The sequence below is a fragment of the Chrysemys picta genome, chromosome 3 (genome assembly GCF_011386835.1).
Source record: "Chrysemys picta bellii isolate R12L10 chromosome 3, ASM1138683v2, whole genome shotgun sequence".
NCBI lineage: Eukaryota > Metazoa > Chordata > Testudines > Emydidae > Chrysemys > Chrysemys picta.
In genome coordinates this window covers 177,654,259-177,679,728 of record NC_088793.1, presented here as the reverse complement: position 1 = coordinate 177,679,728, position 25,470 = coordinate 177,654,259, and the positions used below count along the sequence as shown (strand labels likewise).

The 25,470-nt window shown below is 43.7% G+C and overlaps 1 protein-coding gene across 5 annotated transcripts in view; it reads left to right on the top strand.

Moving 5' to 3' along the window:
* The window catches only part of C3H2orf73 (chromosome 3 C2orf73 homolog), a 48,779-nt gene extending 24,109 nt beyond the window's left edge, over window positions 1–24,670 (top strand). For 4 of the 5 annotated variants that reach the window (XM_065590698.1, XM_005307344.5, XM_042861185.2 and 1 more), the window contains 4 exons: window positions 3,643–3,874; window positions 5,580–5,733; window positions 22,712–22,827; window positions 23,893–24,670. In XM_065590698.1, the coding sequence (XP_065446770.1) occupies window positions 3,689–3,874; window positions 5,580–5,733; window positions 22,712–22,827; window positions 23,893–24,321 (885 nt within the window). In that variant the 5' untranslated portion in view covers window positions 3,643–3,688 and the 3' untranslated portion in view covers window positions 24,322–24,670. Of the gene's footprint in view, window positions 1–2,181; window positions 2,334–3,642; window positions 3,875–5,579; window positions 5,734–22,711; window positions 22,828–23,892 lie in introns of all 5 variants that reach the window. The other variant, XM_005307343.5, reaches the window with a different exon arrangement.
* The last annotated feature ends 800 nt before the right edge of the window (window positions 24,671–25,470 follow it).

The following is a 25,470-nucleotide window of genomic DNA, read 5'->3' as shown; positions in this document are numbered from 1 at the left end:
GATTTTATTTAATCTATTCATTACTGACCTCGGAACCGAATGTAGGAGTGGGCTGATAAAGTTTGCGGATGACACAAAGTTGGGAGGTATTGCCAATTCGGAGAAGGATCGGGATATCCTGCAGGGAGATTTGGATGACCTGGTAAACTGGAGTAATAGTAATAGGATGAAATTTAATAGTGAGAAGTGTAAGGTTATGCATTTAGGGATGACTAACAAGAATTTTAGTTATAAGCTGGGGACGCATCGGTTGGAAGTAATGGAAGAGGAGAAGGACCTCGGAGTCCTGGTTGATCGCAGGATGACTATGAGTCGGCAATGTGACGTGGCCGTGAAAAAAGCTAATGCGGTCTTGGGATGCATTAGGCGAGGTATTTCTAGTAGGGATAAGGAGGTGCTGGTTCCATTATACAAGGCAATGGTGAGACCTCATTTGGAGTACTGTGTGCAGTTCTGGTCTCCCATGTTTAAAAAGGATGAAATCAAACTGGAACGGGTACAAAGAAGGGCCACTAGGATGATCCGAGGAATGGAAAATCTGTCGTATGAAAGGAGACTCGAGGAGCTCGGTTTGTTTACCTTAACCAAAAGAAGGCTGAGGGGGGATATGATTGCTCTCTTTAAATATATCAGAGGGATAAATACCAGGGAGGGAGAGGAATTATTTCAGCTCAGTACTAATGTGGACACGAGAACAAATGGATATAAACTGGCTGTTGGGAAGTTTAGGCTTGAAATTAGACGAAGGTTTCTAACCATCAGAGGGGTGAAGTTTTGGAACAGCCTTCCGAGGGAAACAGTGGGGGTGAAAGACCTCTCTGGCTTTAAGATTAAGCTTGATAAATTTATGGAGGGGATGGTTTGATGGGATAAAGTGATTTTAGTCAATAGGTCAATAACGTGCCATCGCTGGTAATTAGTAACAATAGTCAATGATGGGATATTAAAAGTTACTACAGAGAACTTTTTCCAGAGGGTCTGGCTAGAGAATCTTGCCCGCATGCTTAGGGTTCAGCTGATCGCCATATTTGGGGTCGGGAAGGAATTTTCCTCTGGGGTAGATTGGCAGAGGCCCTGGAGGTTTTTCGCCTTCCTCCGCAGCATGGGGCAGGGGTCGGTTGCTGGAGGATTCTCAGCGATTTGAAGTATTTAAATCATGATTTGGGGACTTCAACAGCTGAGTCAAGGGAGAGAATTATTCCAGGAGTGGGTGGGTCAGCTTTTGTGGCCCGCATCATGCGGGAGGTCAGACTAGATGATCATAATGGTCCCTTCTGACCTTAGAGTCTGAGTCTAGAGTCTCTCTAATATCCTGGGATATCCTGCCAAGTGCTGCTACAGGTAACAGTTACCTTTTCTTTAGTTACTTTTCCAGTCCAACAAAATATCTTGAAATAAAGACTATTGTATTAATGAACAGAAATGATGTTTAGCATAAAATGAGATTGTAAACTTCTCAGAGAGCTGAGCCACTTCAACTGAAGTCAATGGAAAGATTGTCATTTGTGTCTTTCTACTGTGTGTTTGTACAGCTTCCCCACAATAGGGTCCTTATCCTGATCAGGCCTCTAGGCATTACTATCATGCTAATAAAGTTATTATTAATGTTTGCATACAAAAGTGTCTTGTCAAAGCCAAGGCTCCTCAATGACTCCTTATTTGTTAATTGCTCTGAATCCAGCAATTATTAGTATGAGTTAAGTGATTGATATCCATTGGTAGTATTATGTGGTGGTTTATTTCCTGTTCATGACTTGAAGCTATTGTTTGGTTCTGAGGAAGACACTGTTTGTTGAAACACTAGCTATATCTTTTATGTTAATTATCAGTTCTATTTATTATTTATTTTTCTAATAAAGTATTTATTCACTTAGAAATTCTTCTGAGGTAGTCTGGGTATTTTGAATTGGGGGTGCTGTTTTCTTTGTAACTTGAATATTCAACTTATTATTCCATTTTATGGAACTGGAGAAAAGCCTGAATGAGAGATTGCAAGAGAAAAGGAAGGAAAGGAGAAATGTTGAGTGTCATTAATGTGCAAATGATATTGTCAACTGTGATCAGAGATAATGTAGGCAGAGTATAAAGGCAAGAGGAGGAGACTAAGAACAGATCCCTTGGGGACACCAGCTTAGAGAGGATGTAAGAAAAAACGGTTATTATCCTAGTATGATGTGAAAGATTTCTTAGATAAGTTGGAAGAAACGCATTGGAGATCCAGTCAGAAAAACCATATGTGCCAAGGTTATAGAGATGTGAGGGATCCACAGTGCCAAAAGGAGCTAAGTCAAGGAAGATCAGAAAAGAAGTGAGATATTGGAAATTCGATACAAGTAAGTCATTAATAATTCTAGGGAGGATTGTGTTGGTAGAATGTCCAGGGCAAAAACTGGATTACGAAGGATCAGGACTAGAATGCTGGGCATTGTGAGGAAGAATTTGAAAATAGGCAGCCCAACCCAAGAATTCAGAATGTGAAATGGTCTTGAGCTCTCAATTGTCAAGTAAGATATATCCATAAGTCTGATACAAGTTTATTTACAGGGGATCAGAGTCCTGGGATGCCAACTCACATTGTAACAGCCAAGTCAGCAGAAGCTATTTGTACAGCTTTCGGAGTGGTAGCCGTGTTCGGCTGTATCAGTAAAAAGAACAGGAGTACTTGTGGCACCATAGAGACTAACAAATTTATTTGAGCATAAGCTTTTGTGGACTAAAACCCACTTGATCAGATGCATGCAGTGGAAAATACAATAGGAAGATATATATACACAGAGGACATGAAAAAATGAGTGTTGCCGTACTAACTATAACAAGAGTAATCAGTTAAGGTGGGCTATTATTGGCAGGAGAAAAAAATTTTTTTTTGTGGTGATAATCAGGATGGCCCATTTCCAACAGTTGACAAGAAGGTGTGAGTAACAGTGTGTGGGGGCGTAAATTAGCATGGGGAAATAGGTTTTACTTTGTGTAATGACCTATCCACTCCAAATTAGGCTTGAATAAAGACTGGGAGTGGATGAGTCATTACACAAAGTAAAACCTATTTTCCCCTGTTACTCACACCTTTTTGTCAACTGTTGGAAATGGGCCATCCTGATTTCACTACAAAGGGTTTTTTTCTCCTGCCGATAATAGCCCACCTTAACTGATTATTCTCACCACAGTTAGTATGGCAACACCCATTTTTGTGTGTGTGTGTTTTCCACTGCATGCATCCGATGAAGTGGGTTTTAGCCCATGAAAGCTTATGCCCAAATAAATGTGTTAGTCTCTAAGGTGCCACAAGTACTCCTCGCTCTTTTTCTTTGTACAGCCTCATCCTGATTTCACCTACATGGGTATTTATCATGAGTAACCCCATTGAAGGTAGTAGATACATTAGTGCAAAAGTAGTGAGAGAGATGCTAATCAGGACTTAGGGTTAAACTCTGCTGTCCTTTATGACCATGTGAATTTAGAGTAACTCCATTGAAATCAGTTTTATTCTGGATTTGGGAAGTAGTGAGTGGAATCAGGCCTACTAAGTTCTTAGCAGGTATTTTATTATCCTTTTCTATGTGATATAACTATTATATACCAATATTTGTTGATAGTATATGTATGGAAATAATCAACTCTTTGTCATGTTATGTCTTTCAGCCCAAATACTTATAGAATATTTAATATTGATATACCAGAAGTAAACATGAGAATAGAAAAGATCAACGGTGAATGTATACCTAAAAAGAATAAACAGTCTTTCCAGCACTCATATTTACCAGAGTGGCGCAATAATCCCCAACCACATTATGCAAAATTAATTAACACCAACGTAAGGTTCTTAAATGAACCAATATACTATATGGAAACAGAAGGCACAGTGGCTAAAAAGGTAGGACCATTTTGCATTATCTTTCAAATTAAGGTCATATTCTAAATAATATGTACATGTATATTGTATAAAATAACTCAATTAACTAATCCTAGGATCTGAATGAACCCCTCACTAGTAAGAAAATAGAGTATTACACCTTAAAATCTCTGCTTAACTTACTCTGTTGTGCCCAGGTATTGCAGCATATATGCCATGTAAAATCATTCACTGTGTGAGGATACTTGTATTAGCCAGGCACAAAGTGGCAAGTTGCTAAACTCTGATTGTCCTTGCTTTTGTAAGTTTAAGTCAGATTCTTGGATTTACTTTAGCACACTGTAGTTTGTAATTTAATTTGATTCTTTTTGTATACTAGTATTAAAAGAGAACAGTGATCCTTAAAAAGGGTGTTTATATATCACATTTCTATGGCTACATCTACACTTGTGGCGGCATGCAGAGTGCAGACGCTGCATGCCCAGCTAGCGCAAGTATAAATAGCAGTGTAGACAGTGAGACATAGCTTAGAGCAAGGGTTCTCAAGACATATTTTGGTGGCCTCAGAGTGTGGCCACCAATTCTTGCTGGTGGCCGCTCTCACACTTTTTCCTAAAATACTTAATTAGCTTTAGGAAAAAACAAATAAATATGCACATAATATATGTCCAAATCCATTGTAATTTATTTATTGCTAGCTAGTAAGTCTGTTTGTGAAAAGTGATATTAACAAACATAGAAGTATCACTTTTCACAGCCCTGGCAAGCCTGGGGACAAATGAAGCCTGGGCTGGGGGAGGCAGCGGGAGGCTGGAGACTGAAGCCCCACAGCCAGAGCCTGAAGCCTGTCAGCCAGGGGACAGGGCCTCGGGATGGAGCTTGAAGTTGTGCAGACGGAGCCTGTCGCCCCACCAGTCCAGGGCTGAAGCCCAAAGCCTGAGCCTAACTGCCTCTGGGAAGGTGAGGAACTCACTGCCTGCCTGCTCCTACACCGTTGTCCCCCAGGTGTCTCCGGGGGGGGACAGGGCACAACCCCTGATGGTGGCCCCAGCAATCAATACCAAGGCAGTGCATCCAGGAGCAACAGAGAGGGGAAGGGGCCGCTACTTCCCCCACCCATCACAGCCCAGGAGGCTGTGGCCGCAAGAAAAGCCCCTGGTGGCCACACATGACCACAGTGGCTGCATTTGAGAAATGCTGGCTTAGAGTACAGTGCTCTACAGGCCTGAACCCCCAGGATATAGATATAAAATAGTTCTCTACACACCCAAGTAGTGCCTCCCGTGTCCACACGGCTATTTTTAGCAGTGTAATGTCCCACTGCCAGAGCCTTTCTCCACAGTAATAAAAGGCTCCAGCAGCAGGTAAAGGCTGCAGCGGGGGGGAGACTCCCTGCTGACAGAGCCTTTCTCTGTTGCCTCCCCCTTGCCGGAGCCTTTCCTTGACACAATGAGGGGGAAAGAGAAGAATTTCAGTGCAGGACAGAAGAAGGGGGAAGAAAGATGCTGGATGTCAATGGAATCATATCAATCAAACTTCAGACTAGGCTGATTTTTCTCCTATTTAGGAGTCAGAATGTGCTAAGCAATAGTGAGAGTAGAATGGAGGGGGGGGAATTGAAAACTTGTGGAGGACTGAGGGAGAATTGGAGAAGCATTCTATCAATACTTGCTTTATACCTAAGTGTTTGGATAGACAGACATTTTTCTTCCCTTTGACTTTAAAGCATCATTGGTGGCCAAGTGGGGAAGCATGTGTATATCATTATAGTCCACCTTACGACAGACAGAGCACACAAAGAAATGATTTCCAGAAGCCAACCTGTACATTGTCTTCTCCAACTAAATACAGCAGTAAACTACAGCCTTCCTGTGGAATAGGTAAGAACCTGTAGGGAAGCTCTTTTTTTCCCCTTCCCCTTCTTCCCTCCCGCCCCCTGCCCCATACACCAAGTCAGGTGTAGTTTTTTTTCTCTCTATTTAGAATAAACAATAACAGGTAATTCAGGTACTTTTATACAGGATCTTTTGCTGTCTGACTTTGGATCAAGTTTTGATCTCAATTGCACCAACGTACTTTGAAGTAACTCCATTAAAGTCAGTTGAGTTAGTTGCATTGTTGTAAATCCAGACTAAGAGCTGAGTCTCTATCTAACTACCCATCCATCTTTCTTGCACTTATCATTTATGATGTCTGAACACTTGGTAAATGTTGTCCATTTAATAACAACCACTGTATATAATACATCCTATTGACTCCCCCTCTTCTGCAGTTTGCAAACAAATTCAGATTATACAAATTATTGAAATGTCTAATTTTTAAATATAGCTGGAGAGTGAATTGCAAACAATCCTTGAACTATTCCCATCAGTTGTAAATGTATTTGGTATTCATAATTGTTCTCCAGATATTTTGGGTGAATACTTTTGATCAGAAAGAAGCTGTTTGCTCTGACTGTTCTCCCTTTGTTTTGTGGTTGGTCACCTAAGTGGCGGTGTTTCTACTCATTGAATGTTCTTTTGTTAAAAAGGTTGCCAGGTAAAGAATGAATAAGATTGAAAATTGTCTGAGCTGTGCCCCAAAACAGGTGTAAAATAACTCCCTTACCTTTCCCCCAGCTGTGTTGTAGAACAAAGTAATAAAAGTGAACCTTCACCAAATTTGTTAAAACTGCCCAAGTGGGAGCTGAACCTCCATCATGCAATGTTATAATAGTGACTGGAACTTTAACTCTGGCAACAGGGTTTCTTAGGATTCTTACCCTCCATAAAATCAAATAGAGAGGCACAGGGTCGGCTCTAATTTTTTGCCGCCCCAGGCAAAAAAGAAGAGAGCCGCCTTGTCGTACCCCCCACCGCCCGCGAGCGCTGACGAAATCCACGCCCCCCGAAGCCCCGCCCCCTCCAAGTGCCACGCCGCCCGAAGCCCCCACCCTCCCTCCGAGCGCCGCACCGCGCCAGCCCCCGCCACCCGAAGCCCCCGCCCCCCTCTGAGCACCACGCCGCACAATAATAAATAAATAAAGAAATAAAGAATCGAGCGCTGCCCTGCCCCAAGGTGTGGCCCCAAGCACGTGATTGGTCGGTTGGTGCCTGGAGCCGGCCCTGGAGAGGCAACCAGCAGTGTGCATATATGTGGGAGGGGCCTGGAGTGAGCTAACTAGCCATGATATCTGCATTAGTAATAGTCTCGTGCCTCGATGTCTCTACATGCTCTGTTGAACTGTGGTACCAGCAAGCAGGGCTGCCCTCATGCTACTGTGATAATTCATTCAATAGCAGCTGCTGTGCTGCATTTTCTGATTCCATACATATTTCTTCTAAGGGGGCAACTTGTCCTCAGACCAACACCCTTGTTGGATATGCCAGGATTGTTGCTTACCACTTTCTGGTATCCAAGAATACTGCAATGACAAGAACTTAGCAACAGTCATGAAGAATAGTAGTGTCAGTGTACTACTTATGAGTTACATGGTTCGCCACCAAAAAATGATTTATCACTATAGTGACTATTTAAATGTCAGAAAACATGACCGAATGCAACAAAGTATTTTCTGTTTAACAACCCAGCATTTTTCTTCTACTATTATTGGTACAGTTAGTGAAATGATATCATTGAAATAAAAATATATTGGCCCAGATGCTCTGCTGTACTGAGTTCCCACAAGCCAACAGCGAGCCCGGACATGGACAATTTTTAAAATGTGGCAAGGGGACTACCCAGTTGGAGAGTTTAACTAGTTCCTGTTCTCTATGCAGCCTGAGTAGCACAAAGAGTAGAACAGGCCAGAAAATCTTAGGTTTATGTAGTGCTGAAAAACTCCAAAGCATTGTAGCTATTGTATGCATAGGTGTCACTTCTCTACCTGGCATTAAAAATGGGAACAGGGGCAAGCATAGCTCGCCTTCTCTGTTAAAAGCAGAGGAAAAATTCCCTTTCTTTGGTCTAGCTTGAGACAGTGCTGCACACTTGGGGCTCTCTCTTCTTTGGTTGGTGAGGGGGGCTCACTCAGCAAGAGAATCTGAAGTCAGAGCAGTAGAAGCTGGTAGTTGGCTGGGCAGAATCTGGTGCTCACAATCTTTTTGGCAGCCCATGCAGTAGCAACAGCACCTGAGGGAAGAAGCTGTTCCAGTTCCCTATATATTTCCTCTCCTCTGAAGCAAGATTTATGCCCCTGCTGACTCTCCTCCTTCAAAGGTGAGGGGGAAAGACACCTGCAACTGCTGGCTTTCTTCCGCCTATGGGGAAGCATAGAGAAGTAGCACATAATACATATATTCAAAATCTTTTAAATCCCTGCAACTTTCAAACTATAGGAAATGGCATCAGGTATTGCAAACTGTTGGAGGCAAGAAGCTGCCAAACCTCCAACTTCTGTTTTAGTTTCTGGTACTCATTCTCTATCCTTGTCAAGTCTAAACTCTTGCATCTGTTGGAATAGGGGTAGGAGGAAAATGGAGGTGCTTCTGTGTGTCATGCATGCAAACACATGCACACACGTTCTTTTTGGCTGGCTATGTACCTGCTTGAGATGTGAATTCCTTTAGGATACATTTCTTGTCCCCATTCTCTTCTTTTTGCTGCATTGCATCCCCAAGTGTTATCAAAACCCATGATGGCATCCACCAGAAGTGGTGAGTTTCTCTGACTAGTTTGAACTACTTTAACCCCTGTTCCCTACCATTGTAGTGCATTCAACTTTGGTGTGGAACAGTAGCTATATTACAAAGCACAGCAATGTAATACAACCTTTCAGGAATGGAAATGAGAATAGATAATATATCCAACGGAAATGGCAAAGGCACTCTAATTTAGATAGGCATATTGTTATCACCACATTAGAATTTGACCACTAATGCCCCTGTTATTGCAAAAAAGCACCATGGGTGTTTTGTTGACTATAGATGCTCAGGACCTCAGTTTTAGTGTCCACCCAAAAGAAAGAAAGAATCTCCTCCTAGCCTTGTGTTGGAACTGTGGTATCCCCAGCACTGTGGATGTTCCTGGAGTTGTTCTATCCAAATAGTGACCACTTGACCATACTTAGCTTATAAGAGCTAAGATCACAGCCCAAGATGGTATGACTGAAGGTAATACAATTGACCAAGTGCTCTTGGTACTTTTAAATTATAGACTTAATTTTAATACCATGATGTTAAGTTGACAGATAGCTCCTATCATTATGACAGCTTCAGTTTTTTGATTGTGTAGACAGCTCTGCACTGAATCCAAACCCCAAAGTAAATCATAAAGGGATTTATTTATTTTAAAAATCTTTTAAAGGTTACTGTGTATAGTTTAGCTTGTGTGATGGAATATCTGAGAACAGAGTCTCTGCTGCATACAGCTTCTGCTGAGAGCTGAGAGGACCTTCAGGGAGCCATTTAGAGCTCTCCCCAGCACAAGTTAGAAGCAGCCTGGGGAGCTGCTCAAATTTACACCAGCCAACTATGATTCTCCATAACTAGCTGGGGACTGCTGGAGCTTTCCAGCCCAAGGCCTGGAACTTGTGGGAATTTTTTGCTCCCAGGTGGTGCAAAGGGACCAGATCAGGACAGAGAATCTGCCCCACTGCATTAATAAAATAACGTACACTTTCTTCAGTTCCAAGTGGTAGTGTCCAAACACAAATATTAAATGAAAAATGAAGGTGTTATTTTATTATTAAGATACTCCACTCTTAAGTGTAAAAGACAATAAACAAGTAAAGGCAACAGAGCTTAGATTAAACGTTTGATCGTGGGCCCTGCTTCATCTGCTTTTTGTCCCTCCAAAGTGGCCCTAAGCTTGGTGGGTCTGGTCCTTAGAAAAAGAGCAAAAATGAATTCAATAGTTGTGTGTTAGACCTTGTCTATACTAACAAGTTTTATCGACAAAGGTTATGTCGACACTCAAAAATTGGCCTAATGAAAATCGGAATATCTTGTTCACACTTACTCCCTCTGTCAGCAGAGGGCGTCCACAGTTGGGGCACTATATTTGATAGTGTGAGCAATGCACTGTGAGTACCTATCTCACAGTCCGGCTCGACACCTTCTGTCCCTAGGTGTTGCAATCCACTCCGCCTTCCCGCAGCACATCTTGGGACCAGGTTCAATGTGCCATGATGCATTGCTTTCTGTCCCAGCACTCCATGGGCTTCCAGCATTTTCCGGCATTTTTCAACGGCTCTTCTTTGCTGTGCACCCTGGTATCTTTGTGAGAAGGGACGGATCCTGCACTGCTCTCCTGTGCTCCGTTAACTTCATAAAGACATTGTGGATGGCAGTGCAGTTAATCGTAAAGTTCCTAACTGAAAAAGACTCCCAGTCTCCTGACATGCTGCGTGATATGGATAGGAGCAACTTTAGATTGCTTTTGGTATTCACAGAACAGCTGCATAGGGTAGATCATCGCTTTTGGGCTCAAGAAACAAGCACCGAATGGTGGGATCATATCGTCATGCAGGTGTGGCATGACGAGCAGTGGCTACAGAACTTTCGGATGCAGAAAGATACCTTCCTGGAACTGTGTGCGGAGCTCGCCCCAGCACTGCGGCGCAAGGACACCATAATGAGAGCTCCGCCCTATCGGTAGAGAAGTGTATGGCAATCGCTGTGTGGAAGCTAGCAACTCCAGACTGCTACCAGTCAGTTGAGAATCAATTTGGAGTCAGGAAGTTGACTGTTGGGGCTGTGTTAACGCAAGTGTGCAGGGCAATAAATCACATCCTGCTATGAAGAACTATGACTCTGGGAAATGTGCGTGAAATAGTGAATGGGTTTGCAGAAATAGATTTCCCTAACTGTGGAAGGGCAATAGAGGGCACACACATTCCAATTTTGGCACCAGACCACCTTGCAACGGAGTACGTCGATAGGAAGGGGTACTTGTCCATGGAGTTGCAAGCACTTGTGGATCACTATGGGCGTTTCACTGACATCAACATGGGGTGGTGCATGATGCATGCATCTTCGGGAACACTGGCCTGTATAGAAAGCTACAAGTGGGGACTTTTTTTCCAAACCAGAAGATTACAGTGTGGGATATTGAAATGCCCGTAGTGATCCTGGGAGACCTGGCGTACCCTTTACAGCCATGGCTCATGAAACCTTACACGGGACACCTGGACAGCAATAAGGAGCAGTTCAACAACAGGCTGAGTAGGTGCCTGATGACAGTTGAATGTTTCTTTGGCAGATTAAAGGCACACTGGCGATGCCTTTATGGCAGGTTAGCCCTGTATAAGGATAATATTCCAATGGTCATAGTTGTGTGGTGTACGTTGTATAATCTCTGTGAAGCTAAGGGTGAAAGGGCTATCAGAGGAGCCCAAAGGGGGACCCTTCAAATCAGGGAGGCTTTGAGGCAACACTTTGAAAATGAGAAGCAGTAATGTATATCTCTGTGTTTGGTGCTGCAATGTTACATTATATATAGTTTTCCTAGGAAGTAATGGTGACATTTGGGCCTTACATTCTAGCAAGCACATGAATAAACTGCCTGAGTATGTATTGGTAGTGCCTGCTATCTCAATTTGTAGAAAACAAATAAAGATGAGTTACCATTAAAAAACTTTGCTTTTATTGCACAAAAAACAGTACACACAAAGATGCTTGGTGGGAAAGAAGAAACCAGGGAAGGGCAGACTTTCAGAGCTGTGTGTAGATCCAGCTATAATTGTGAAAGTTGTCTGAGTGGGTGGAGTGAAGGGGAAACCGAGAAGTCCCGGAAAGTGGAAAGGAATGTGCGGGCAGAGTTGGAGGAGGGGTGCGGGAGGAACGGCATGGAAAAGAGTTCTGAATGTGCTGCAGGGGAGGGTGGGCACGGATCTACTCAGTCTGCAGCATTATTAAGGACCTCAGCATCTGCGTTTGTTAAGGACGCTACCGAGAGGATGATTAAAGCCAACTCCTGATTCTCTTTTCTGTCCTGCCGTTCGGTTTCCCAGCACTTCTTGCATTCCCTTTCTCTGCATTGGAGCAGTGCAGTACCTCCCGAAACATGTTGTCTTTGCTGTGTCTTGGGCACTTTCTTATCTGGCGGAGATGCTCGGCTGGTGTGGGGGCGGTGTTCCTGAAGGCCACATCTGCTGAAGCACAAGGGACAGTGCACAGAAGCAGGATTGTTAAATTCACGCACAGCTTTGAAACATTTCAGTTAAATACACCTTTTGCAACATAACAACCACGTTCTCACTGACCCTTTGCAAGCACAAAACTCTGCAAACACCCAAAGCATGGTGGGGGGTGGGGCGCTCCACATGGGGAAAAGAACATGCACTCTGTAAGGATTGTGGTACAGCTGACTAAGGACAAAAATTTAAAATTCTCCCACACTCTTCCACAGGTGGGGGTCATTCTAGCAGATATCTCACTGCTAAGGGTAAGCAGGGAAACCAGGGTACATCTACTCCATGCTTGTGGCTTCCAGCCTGCTCCCTATGCTGCTTGCCTGCGTGCCTCTTTGGTCCCTGCAGAAGTGATTGCCGAATGGCACGTGAAAGTTTCCTACAATGGGGGAAGGAACAGAGCTGCTCTGCCATGGAACCTGCGGCAGAGGATTACCAAGTACCTCCAGGAAACTTTCCTAGAGATCTCTCTGGAGGATTCCTGGGAGATCTTGGAATGCATCAACACCCTGTTCTGACGTACTGATTAGCTACACAGAGAAGTGTCCAGCTCACAGAAACACATCCAGCATCCCACATTTCTGTGCCCTGAACCCACCTCTGCACTAACACAAGCCACATCCACTTACCAGGAGTTTCATCTCCTGTTTCTTGCTCGCCGGAGAGCAACTGCTGAGACTGGCTAGACAACTCTGGAGTGGAGAACAGTTCTTGGCTGCCTGTCCCACTGGCATCTAACTCCACCTTTTCATCAGTTACTTCGTCCTCCGGGTTAGGTCCTCTTTCCACAGTCTTCAGGCCCACTGAAGTATCTATGGGGCTCTTGGCGGTGGAGGTGGGGTCACCACCATAGCATCCAGCTCCTTATAGAACTGACAGGTCTTAGCAGGAGTGACCGTTTGCCTCCCTTACCTTATGATATGCCTGCCTCAGCTCCTTTATCTTCGCTGTGCACTGCAGTGTGTCCAGATCATAGCCCTTCTCGCACAAGCCTCAGGAAATGTACCTGTAGTATCCCAAATCCTATGGCTCAAGCGCAGCTATGACTGCACAGCCTCCTCCCCATATTCTGAGCAGGAGAGTGTTTGCTGCTATAACCTGCCATGGTCACCTGGGAAGATGCGATGAGACCTCTCCATGCCGAGCCAGCAGGAAATGGAGTTTCAAAAATCCCTGGGGCATCTAAGGGGGAGGGGCAGATAGTCGTTTACTTGGCTGCAGGGCAGTGGAGTTCAAATTGCTGACCAGAGTGGTCACGATGGATATTATAGGACACCTCCTGGAAGCTAATTAAAGTGATGAAATCAAGCGTGGTGTCTACACTGGCACTTGTAGACAAATTTAGAGGAAAAAGATTTGTCTCTTGTCGGGGTGTTTGTATTTTGTCGCCGAAACAGGGTATTTTTGCTGACAAAAGTCGCATCACAGTGTGTACACATTCATTGTTTTGTTGACAAAAGACAGCTGTTGTCAACAAAACTTGGTAGTGTAGACAAGGCCTTAGTGAGTGAATATAGCACAAACTCTTGAGGTAGTAGACTTTGGGTAACATTAACTCTTACAGAAGTGCCTAAATGTGACTGAAGAGCCTAAGTCCCACTTTCAAAAGTGACTTAGGCATTCGGTAGCCTAAGTCCCACTGAAAGTCATCCATCCTTTATCGCATGACTGTTTGTTGCTCTGTCTGCCAGACTGTGCTTCTACCTTGTCTTCATTCAAATGAAAAACTCACTTCTGTGAGGCCCACAAGAAATGAATTTAGAATTTGAAACCCAACAAAATACAAAGCCATCCCCACAATTGGATTTCACAGTACTTCCTGAGTGAAATCCTAGCCCTATTGAAATCAATGGAAAAACACTCCATGACCTCAGTCGAGTCAGGCTTTCATCCCTTATCCTGCGTGAGCCAAGTTCTGAGCTCACACCACTGTCGATCAAGAATAACTCCACTGAATGCAACAGAGTTACTACTGGTGTAAATGGGTTCGGAACCAGATACTGCAAGTCTTCCCTTTTACACTGTAAACTTTTTGGGGCAAAGGCTGCCTTTGTTTCTTGTACTGTAGTGCTGAGCATCATGTTTGAGTTAAACAGTTTTAAAAAATGAGATTTCCCTGTCGTTTTATCACAAGGCTTTGTCCTTGCATTAGCAGCTTCTGCTCTCTTTTATATACAGACAAAGCACAAGGATGTCTGTATTAGCAGTGCTTTAACAATAGGAGGTTACACAGGTTTTATATCAGTGTAAATTCATTAAAGCCAATGGAGTAACGCTGCCATCACACCAGTGTCACAGAGTGGAGGCTTGGCCCCATTATTTATTATTGAACCTTCTCTCCTACCCCCTTCACTTGCTAAGATGCTTGATGTGTAGGGACTCCCTTTAGTCCCAACTTTGAGAAGCAGCTGGCAGAACCTCACTGTGTAAGCCTCGAAGAGCAGGGTGGGAAACCAACACTTCAGCCACTTTCACTGCTGAGGTGGTTGTGTTAAACAGCAGAGCAGCATCGGAGCTGGTGCATGGAATGCAATCTTCTGCTAGAGAGAGGGTCAGGCGAGGTAGGACATTTAATGTGGCCTGAAGAGCCAGTGCTGGCAGAAACCTCTCTCCTTCCTGGGGAGTGCCAGTACCTCTGCTTCTCCCCATAGGTGGACCTAGAGTTCTGCCTTCAGAATACTCCTCCTGTATATTTAAATACAAATATGAAGCAGTTTATTTTGGATGATTGATTGTGGGGCTATTGCTCACAAACCCAGATCATCTAATTTCACATCATGCCATTCCATTAATAAGGAAAGTGATGGTTTCCATGTGTTGACATGTTTGCCATTTTGAGATTGAGCCAGTTGTCTTTTGGCATTCAGGCGTCTATAAGTGATGGAAGATTATGCCTTGGAATTGGTGTGTTAAATGGCTCAATTCCTTTAAAAGGTTATAAATGCTGAGAGATTCTCTGGGAAGTAATGTACGGTTCCTTTCTGTTTGACTTTTACAGAGATAAAAAATAGGGGGGGATTTTTATGCATATCTCAGTTTTGCCACCTAAAAGAATAATAATAAAGCTAGCGTATTCCTACGTGCTATATAACTGCACTAATTGTTGCCTATTGAGCTTTGTAAGGATCCTCCTCCTTACACCGCCCCCTACAGCCATTTCGGCAGCTAAGGTAGTTGACAACAGCGATTTTTGGCTATAATTTATAACTTTGGAGCTAATTTGTCCTGCTTGTGAATTTTATTTGTGTACACCTATTTACACTCGCTGGGGATCTAACTCAAAGACTCCATCAAATGACTGTCAGGCATGTTATATTAGGATAGCTCACAAACCCAGAGCAGTAGATGGTTTAGTATTCTAAAACTTTGTCTAGGCATTTTACCATGGCAGTATCTGAGCACCTTACAGAAATACTATGGTCATCCTCATCATGGCCCTTATCCCGCAGAATTCTTACACACATGCAACAGACCTACTCACCTGCTTAAAGTTAAGCATATCTGTGTTTGTGGGATCAGATCACATGTTGCTAAATTACAAGCGAGTCTTAAATTTGGTTCTCTTCTCTTCTTTCACATGAAGAAAAAAATTGGGATGATCATTATTATTGAGTTTTCTACTGGAATATTATAGAATCTATTATGAGTCTGCTTTTGTTGTCTAATATTCCAGTAGAAAACTCATGAACTAATATCACTTTCTTGAATTTATTGATAGACTTACTATGCTGCACCAAATTATTTGTGAATAATTCATCAATTTACAGAAATAATTTGTGAATATTTGACAAACATTATTGATCACCTAAAGAGGTGGTCAAATACTGAGAAAAATATTCACTAATTTATTTGAGGATTGACAAGAAAAAAAAATCAGTGGAGATATTCATTTGAATTATTTGGCCAATTCAAATTCTACCTTATCAATAGAAAATGCCACTGTTCAGGGTTCCAATAAAAATATTCCATCCATATTTAATTGACCAGAAATTAAACATTGAGATAATCTTTTTTTTTCTTTGCAAGAAATTCTACAGGGAACTAATATAACCTTTGCTCAGTTGTAACAAGAACACAATCTACAGAATTAAAAATGTTATTCACAGCTTCTGTCACATTTTATATGAATGTGCTTCTGCTATTTTATATTCCAGTAATAAACTCATGAACTGATGTAATTCTTTATATAAGTTTATTTTTCAGACTTACCATAAAATCTTCATTCAGAGAATTCCCAGATCCAGTTATGAAGTACTTAAAGTGGAAGCTAGATATGCAGTTCATACCTATATTCTTTACCTGAACAGACTGCTGGTGCATTACACAGAAAATAGTATAGCAGCTTGTAATGTGCCCCAGTCAATCTTAAAATCATGGGATCTGAGGATAGCTACAGATGTATTTGTGTGGGTTCCTGTAGTGAGGCATTGTGGCTTCCCTCTGACCCAGAAGGGGAGGAATCCCCCTCTGTGCCCAGGTGGGCGGAGTCAGACCCGCCTCATCCCTCCCACTGGAAGTGGATAGGCGGGACAAGTAGTATAAAAGGCGGAGCCTCTAACTCAGTTGGGTCTGGAACAGTGAGGGAGACAGATGCATCCTGCTTGCTCCAGGCTGCTGATTTGCTGCAGAGCCCAGAGATGCCATCCTTGCAGAGGAGCCTGTGTCTGCAGGGCAGCTGATGGGACTGCTGCTGGCCACCTACCCTGGGGAGATGGAGGACACCCCTTTGATCCAGATACAGCCCCAAGGAAGGGGAGGAAATGGCCCAGGGGCAGCCGACTCCAGTCTGGCTGTAGTGCTGCCTGAAACAGTCAGTGTATTGCAGCTGGATTCCCCACTGACCCAGTGGTGGACCACTCTGCCACTGTTAGGGCCCTGGGCTGGGACCCAGTGGAGTCTGGTGGGCCTGGGTCCCCCTAGCCCCTGCCACCCCACCCTTAGGGTGGCAGCCTCCCCACTGTAGGCCAGGTGGCTGGTGTTCGCCTACCATCTGCCAGAACTAGAATGACCGGCTACTTGCTAGCTCTACCCTGCTTGAGAGCTGGAGCCCATAGACTGGTGTTTGCTCTGCCCCTGCCTAAGGGCCCGGAGCCTATAGACTATTTGGGGTTCAGCCCCACTAGACCAGTCAGGATGCTAACGCCTGGTCTGCTAATTTCCTCCAAAATTAGGCAGCGATCATGACAATGTAGTGAGGTGGTGTGGCCTCCCTCTGACCCAGAAGGGGAGAGATGACTGCAACCCCACTACATGCCCCACAAATATATTACAGACACTTTAATGCATATTTTTGCAATTGTCCTAAAGTAACATGTTTCCAGGCTTCTTAAGTGAAATGTATCAGAAAAATAATGGTAATATTTCTATAGCTCTTTTCACCCAAACCCTCAATGCACCTTACAACCACAATGACAATTCACAAAGCTTCACAACGTTTCTGTGGGGAAGGTAGGTATCATTACTCCCCCTTTGTGGCTAGGGAAACTGAAGCACAGGAGGTTTAGGGTGGCCAGATCACCCAGGTCAAATATTGGGGGCGTGGTGGGGGGGCGGTTCAAAAAAAAAAAAAAAGGTGGCAGAGGAGAAAAAAAACAAAACAAAACCCTGCTCCACAAGCGCTGGAGGGAGGCCCCGGAGACGTAGGGGGAGCGCGGAGCCGTGAGCAGGCAGGACTCAGTCAGGCAGTAGGGAGAGTAGGGGGGTGGCCCGCAGGGCCAGGTGGCAGCTGTTCTCCCCCCTGGGCAGCGGGACTGGGGAGCAGCCACTGCTGCAGCTTCCACTGCCGCAGGGGGAGGAAGCGGCTGATGGCCAAGCTCGGTGGCTGCAGCTGTGGCTCTGGCGCCCGGGCCCAAACCCCCCGAGCCTGGGCCTGCTGTGGCAACCCAGCGCGCACGCTGCATGTGCCCAGCCCCTGGCTAGTCGCGTCTGGGCTGCTGCCCAGCTGTTGCAATCCCGCGGCAACCCCGGAGTGGGGGCAGCAGGCCCCAGCCCCCCCATCCTGCTCGGGTCCCACAGGGGAACAAACGGGGCTGGGCTGCCGATGCCTCCGCCCCAGGCTGCCGCGGGATTGCACCAGCTGGGCAGCCAGCCCAGACGCGACTGGCCAGGGGCTGGGCACAGCGTGCGCGCTGCTGGATCCCCGCAACAGGCCCGGGCTCGGGGAGTTCGGGCCCGGGCGCCAGAGGGAGGAAACTTGGTGTGACGTTATTGATATAATCTGGGACCATATAGATCATTGTTGCAACCAAGGTCCTGTAGTGGCACCCAAATCTTGTATAAAGGGGGTCAAATGGGGTGTCTAGGACAAGGTTATGGTTTACTGGTTATGATTATGCTGTCTATATGTGTGTATCACTTTTGTAGTCGAAGTTATGAATATTGGCTTTGTACTGTCTGTATGGCAAATTTATGCTATGCTTCTGGGTGACATCCCAGACAAGCTGAGATTAGCTCTGCCTAGCCTGCTTGATGGCCCATTAAGGACCATCAGCTATACAATGGACCCATTGAGAAAAGGCAGATACGCCTTGTAACTCAGCAAAGTATGCAGGGACTGGCCCATGGACTCCAGACTCCATGTTGCTGTAATTTTCCACAGTAAGAACAAAGGTGTTCTTACACCTGGAAAAGACTATATAAGGCTGATGCCTCATCTCCATCTGGTCTTCAATCCTGCTTCATACCTCTGGGGGAACTTTGCTACAAGCTGAAGCTTTGAACAAAGGACTGAGGACCCATCCCAGCGGGGGATGTATTCCAGAGACTTGATTTGAACCTGCAGTTTATTCCATCGCTGCTGCAAGCCTGAACCAAGAACTTTGCCATTACTGTATGTAATTGATTCCATTTAACCAATTCTAACTCTCATCTCTATCTTTTTCCTTTTATGAATAAACCTTTAGATTTTAGATTCTAAAGGATTGGCAACAGCGTGATTTGTGGATAAGATCTGATTTGTATATTGACCTGGGTCTGGGGCTTGGTCCTTTGGGATCAGGAGAACCTTTTTCTTTTACTGGGGTATTGGTTTTCATAACCATTTGTCCCCATAACGAGTGGCACTGGTGGTAATACTGGGAAACTGGGGTGTCTAAGGAGATTGCTTGTGAGACTTGCGGTTAGCCAGGGGGTGAGACCGAAGTCCTCTTAGTCTGGCTGGTTTGGTTTGCCTTAGAGGTGGAAAACCCCCCAGTTTGGGGCTGTAACTGCCCTGTTTGAGCAATTTGTCCTGAGTTGGCACTCTCAGTTGGGTTCCACCAGAACCGCATTGTCACACTTGGCCATTGGCCGCTTCCTCCCTCCACGGCAGTGGAAGCTGCAGCAGCGGCTGCTCCCAAGTCCCGCTGCCCAGGGGAGGAGAACAGCTGCCGCCTGGCCCCATGGGCCGCCCCCCCCACTCTCCCTACCGCCCGACTGAGTCCTGCCTGCTCGGGGCCAGGCCGGACTCTCACTCACAGCACCGCGCTCCCACTGCATCTCCAGGGCCTCCCTCCAGCACTTGTGGAGGGAGGAGGAATGGTGAGCCTGGGGAAGAGGCGGGGATTTGGGGAGGGAGCCAATGGGGGAAGAAGGGGGCAGAGTCGGGACAGGTGGGGGGGGTGAGCACTTCCGGGCTCCGGAGCATTTGCTTGTTTGTCCAGTGTCCCAACCTAACATCGGTCGGGACGCGGGACAAACAAGCAAATATTAGGACAGTCCCGATAAAATTGGGAAGTCTGGTCACCCTAAGGAGGTTATATATCCTACACAAAGTCACACAGCAAACCAGCAACCAAGCAAGACTCCCAGCCCCAAGTTTTAATCACGGAAACTGCTCCCTCAAATAGTGCAATTGATTCCTCTTCAGAATCTTTTGAGTGCTAACTTGCCACTTTTAACACATCAGCAAAATGTAATACTGTTAGCTTGTGCCAGAACAATGTACTGCTAAATGCTAGCTGGATCCTAACCCTCCAGTAACTAAAAACTAGTTGAAAGAGTTTGCAACTTGCAAAAAAACTGGAAGATTAATTTTACAAACTGGTCTGCCTATTGATCTAAACTTGCTATATCTGAAAAGCACTTAAACATAGACTCAAAATCCACCTTATGCTGATCTTCCAGAACACATTATTGACCTCTGTTTCCATGTCTACTCAGTGATGTATCTTGTTTCCTCAAATATGATTCTACCAAAACTCAGTAGGTTATCATCTTTGTGCCTGATTTGCCCTTTGCCTCTGTTTGGTGCCCGTGAACACTGTTTGTATACTGTGTTAATGTATTCTGAGTTAGGCCTGGTGTACGCTAGAGGGGGGGATCGATCTAAGTTACGCAACTTCAGCTATGTGAATAACTTAGCTGAAGTCGACGTACTTAGATCTACTTACCGCAGTGTCTTCACAGTAAGTTGACGCTCTCCCGTCGACTCCGGTACTCCACCAGGGCGAGGTGGAGTCGACGGGAGAGCGCTCAGCAGTCAATTTATTGCATCTAGACTAGATGTGATAAATTGACCCCTGCTGGATCGATCGCTGCCCGTCGATCCAGCAGGTAATGTAGACAAGCCCTCAGGGTGAATGTATTGATGTATTCATTGGTGTACTGACATTTTTGGGTACAATTTCCTCAGCGTATTTATGTGAATTTTAGTGCTCATGAGCAGTGCCTTGCTAACAGCACCGGAGACTCAATTTCTCTGTTTATCCCTAGAACAGATACAGCATTGGCAACATTAGCATAAACTTGTTCACACTTCCCTGCTAGTGTGCTTGGACAATGATGAGAAGGGACCATCTCTAGGGTGGAGAGGATAGTTCAGCCCCCATTTCCCCCCTTATTCCTTGCCTGCCCTTTACTGTTTTCCTTTTAATGATTAAAGACCCAATCCAGCTCCCGCCAAAGTCCACGGGAGTCTTTCCATTGATGTTAGAAGGAGTTGATCAGGCCCTTTATTGTTGTGAAACTTCTGTATCATTCTGTTTTATCATACAGTTATAATTTAAAATATCCTCCATATGCGTTGTGTTCTCTTAGGAGTATATCCAAGTAAAAACTGGATGAAATAGAAAATGGAACATTAGCAACTTCAAACATCTTGGCACAATGGGAAAATATTGGGTTCTGTTCCCAGCTCTCCACCGACTTGATGTGCAACAAAGATCCTAGCCAGCTCACCACTGTGCCTCAGTTTCCTCATCTGTAAAATTTTGATATTTGAGATCATTAAACAAAAAGTGCTATATAAGAGCTAAATGTATTAATAGGTAGGGCTAATTAACCAATTGTCTTTACATTTTTCTTAACACAAAGAATAAAATCATTTTTAACTTATACCCTTTAAGAATAATTGAATTTCCACCAAATTTAGGTGATCCTTGATCCTGTAGCGTATAGCATGAAGTCCATATCTGCCCATATGGTACAAGTCATATGATAAGGGTCTTTGCTGTAAACATAAGATTTCAGCTCTGATCCCATATTCAGTGTTTATTTTCAAAATGTGTGTCCTAACTGCTGCAGCAATTTAGATATGTTAACACTGTGCACGTATGGTCTATATTTTTCAAAGGTGACTAGTGATTTTGGGTGCCCAATTTGGGATACCTTTAAGGAGCCTCATTTGCAGAAAGCATGAAGCATTTGTTCCCAGAAAATCAGGCCCCTTTAAAGTGTATCGAGTTGGGCACTCAAAATCAGTAGCCCTATTTGAAAATTTAGGGTGTGCTTAAATTATGCTTTAAAATTATGTATTTATACTGTACACATGCAGCATATTTCAGTATAGCATTTTAGTCTGTGTCATGAAGTAGTAACTGCAAATGTATTCCACTTAGCTTGGACAGAATACTGTCATCTGGATTGAAAACTGGCTAAAAGATTTTAAATAAAGAGTAAAATTAAATAGCAATATATCAAATTGTGGGCAAGTGTCTAAACAGCTACCCTGAGATCTGGTCTTAGTACTCTGGTGCACAGGAGGAGTTTACAGCATGCACTTTTTTTTTAAGAAGGTGCTGACTGCTTCCTGGATGTGCCAGGCCCACTCTGTGTTTCAGTGTGAAAAGGGGCAGGTCCATTTTTTTCCCCCTTGTGGGGACTCACAAGGGGAGGAAGGCTTCTTTGCATTCCCTCCTGACACCCACCCACAGGCAGGCCAGTTGCAATCTGTGCCCAAGATTGTTCTTGTGATACAGAATTATAACTTCACTTGGGACTTTTTAATATTAAGCACTAGAAACTGTATTGTCAGGAACCGTCCTGTACGTACTAGGTGATCTAACAAGTGTTTTCTATATCTGACTTTGATAATTCTTATACTCAGAATGCCATTCCCATTTTTATTTGTCTGGCTTCCATTGCCACCACATCCAAATCACTCATTTCAAAACAAAACAAAACAAAACACTTATGCAGCATTGCCTATGAAAAATGAGTTCGTTTCCACTCAAAAAAGCCTTGAATCAACATGATGTATGTATGCATGTAAAACTGAGTCCATACAGTCATGTAACTAATTCATGCCCCTCTTTGCCCCTCCCTTTCCTGATATGTGTTACATCTTCACTTGTCTGTCAAGCTCATCATTTATTTTTTAAGCAATTCAGGACAGGCATCTGTCTTTTTTCCCCCCCCCCCCTTTTGTGTTTCTGTGCAACATCTAGTACATTTCTGAGTGCTGTTCAACAGTGATTCTGTGCTGTACAACATGAGGCCACACCATACATCATTGCCCTGACTTTACAACAATATTGTTTTTTTTCCCTCAGTTCCACTTGCAATTCCTAGAACATCAACAAGCCTTCCAAAAATTTTACAGGAGAGGATCTCCTTTATTCATCAGTACAATGCCAGAAAATCTCCTAATGAACCCATCCGAGGAAAGGTAAGACAATGTGCATCCTGTATGATTAATAGCGTGCAGGAAGCTGGCGGAGTAAGTTTATTCACAAACTTCCGACTAACTGTTTTAAAAGTAAGAAATATTGTCTCACGCTTTAGAATTGCCAGGATTTATTAAAAAGTGTCATTAATATTATAACTTAAACATGTCATTCTGTGTTTATGTGCATCATAACACTGTGGTTTCTGGCACCTATAATAATAGATAAATGCCCTAATGATATATGACTCAGTTTGGATTTCCAATAGGTCTGTGTCCGCTCTCACTTACATCTGAGGTCAGTGGAGTAAAAATGATGTGCGACCGGAACCAGGCCCAATGTGTATTTTGAAGCCATTCCATAAGTAAATGTCCAAAAGTTTTGTCAGTCTTTGTTGCCTACAAGTTTTTGTGTGTGTGTTTCTTACAAATCAATAATTAACTGTGTAAGGGCCTGATCCAAAAGCAATTGAAATTAGTGGAAAGACTTCCATTGTCCAGTAGGCTTTGAATCAGGCCCAAAATGCAGAAGTCCATTGTTGGAAACATTTTGAAGAGTACAGCCTATTGTTTGTTCCCTCTTCTGTTTATAAAAAAAGAGAACCTTTCTGTGCGACCTTAATGGACAAAGTCATTTGGGTTCCAATCATAAATCTCCTGGCCTACAAAAGCAGCAGTTTAGAATTGTATCCATAGCAACCCATGTAGCAAGAAATGAAATCTGAGCTGATTAGACTTGCACAGGAGAGCTATATGCAAGTCACACACTCAGAGTGACAGAATGGTTGTGAACCAGAGAAAATAAGATGCATTTTTTCTTTTATTTGTTGTTTCTCTCCAAGTTTTCCTGCTATGCCCCATTTCATGAATAAAAAAGGCTAACAGGCCAGTCACTATTCCATTGCCTGCAGCTATTGGGAGGGGACCTAGGCTGATGGCCAGTAGAGAGACCAAGAAATAAGTGGATGTTTTGCCAGCACTTGAGCTAATAAATGAACTCAGATCACAGCTGTTTTTACTAACTGCTTATGCTCCCCTGGTTAACGTCAACCTTGTTTCCCTTTCCAGCGACATGGAGCTTTTGTGTGGACAGAGATAAAACCAGTGAGTGGGCCAATAGTTCCTCAGGGAACAGAAGTATTCCTGAGTGCTAGAGGGTCAGGCTCACTGGAACAGCCAAAAACAGAGAAAGGAAACTCAGTGGAAAGCCAAATGACCTCACCCAGTCTCTGCCTGCAGAATTCCCAGGAGACATTAGGCTGTGAAACTCACTTATCAAAACCAGACGTCAGAGAAGCAGCCAAGGCATACCCCAGAATCCCTGTGAGAGCACAGAAGAGTTCAGACATTTCTCAGGCAACTGAAGTGGATGTTATCCGTCCTGCTGGGGAAGAGTCTTTATGTCCAGCAATGAAAGGTCCTCTAGATAAATCTCTGGATAGGTTACCTCCCGCACATAAAAACATACGAATCCCTGATATCACCATCAGCAACTAAAATGAAGAGAGCCTACAATCACTGTGCAAGCTAATGCATTTGCTTGGTCTAATATCAATAATACTAAACACAAGCTAACAATTCACTGGTGTCAGCGGGAACACAGTACTCCTTTGACAAAACAACAGCTGCACTGTACTTTGATGTTTGTAGAAAACTATATGCCTATAAGAATTATGGGTGGTTGTTTTTTTAAGGTGGAATTGATTTCCTTGTTAGGAGGAACGCAATCATCTTGATCATATATATTCTGTATTAAGTTTGACTTTGAGTTAATTAACACTTTTGGGTCTGGAAGTGATTATGATTCTTGAAAATGTACTTTCAATAAAAGAAACACTAGTTACAATGTTTGGTTTTATTGCTGATTGCTGTTATTTTAACATATATAGTTGTGACATGCATTATCTCCTTGGATGCTGCAGTGTGGGGTATGATTTCACACACCATATGGTGTCAGCTTGTGATAAATGGAAACCATTGTGCTTCCATAGGAAACAATGGCAGTCAAGAGAGAGAATTTGCTGTAGCCCACAGGAATGCAAAAATAATGTGTATTGCCACTCTAAACAGTTAACAAGGACAATTTTGGAGTAAACCCTTTCTTTCTTTTTGGGAGCAAGGAGGACAGGCATTTTCTTACAGACTTGTGCTTCTGTTCTTGTTTGAGTGTGTTACACATCAAAAATGCAGAAGAGATCTGAATTACTGTACGCTTTTCCCCAATACTAGAGAAAATCCATTAATCCAGAGACTGATAGGTAAACTTTTACTGATTGGACTATTTCCCTATTTTTTTTCATGCTGCGACTTCTTATGATTCCCAACAAGAATTCTCCCAGTTACACTCTTAGGGAAACACAGAAAGTTTAGGCTTGAGTTATAACCTACAGTTATTCATCAAACAGTGAAGCAAGTTATTACCTGTAGTTCTTAAACAGCTCCTCTTGTATACTGGAGAGGTTAATGTATGCATTTTACTTCAGTGACAGCAGTAAAAGTTTAATGTCCAGCTTTCTGCTCTGAGAAGATATTATAACAATGTTATATGTCCTGTATGTTCTTTTCACAAAGAATAATAGCAAAAACCTGGGGAAATATTCTTTGGAACTTATTTTGAAACAATATTTACCAAGGATTGGGCAGGTC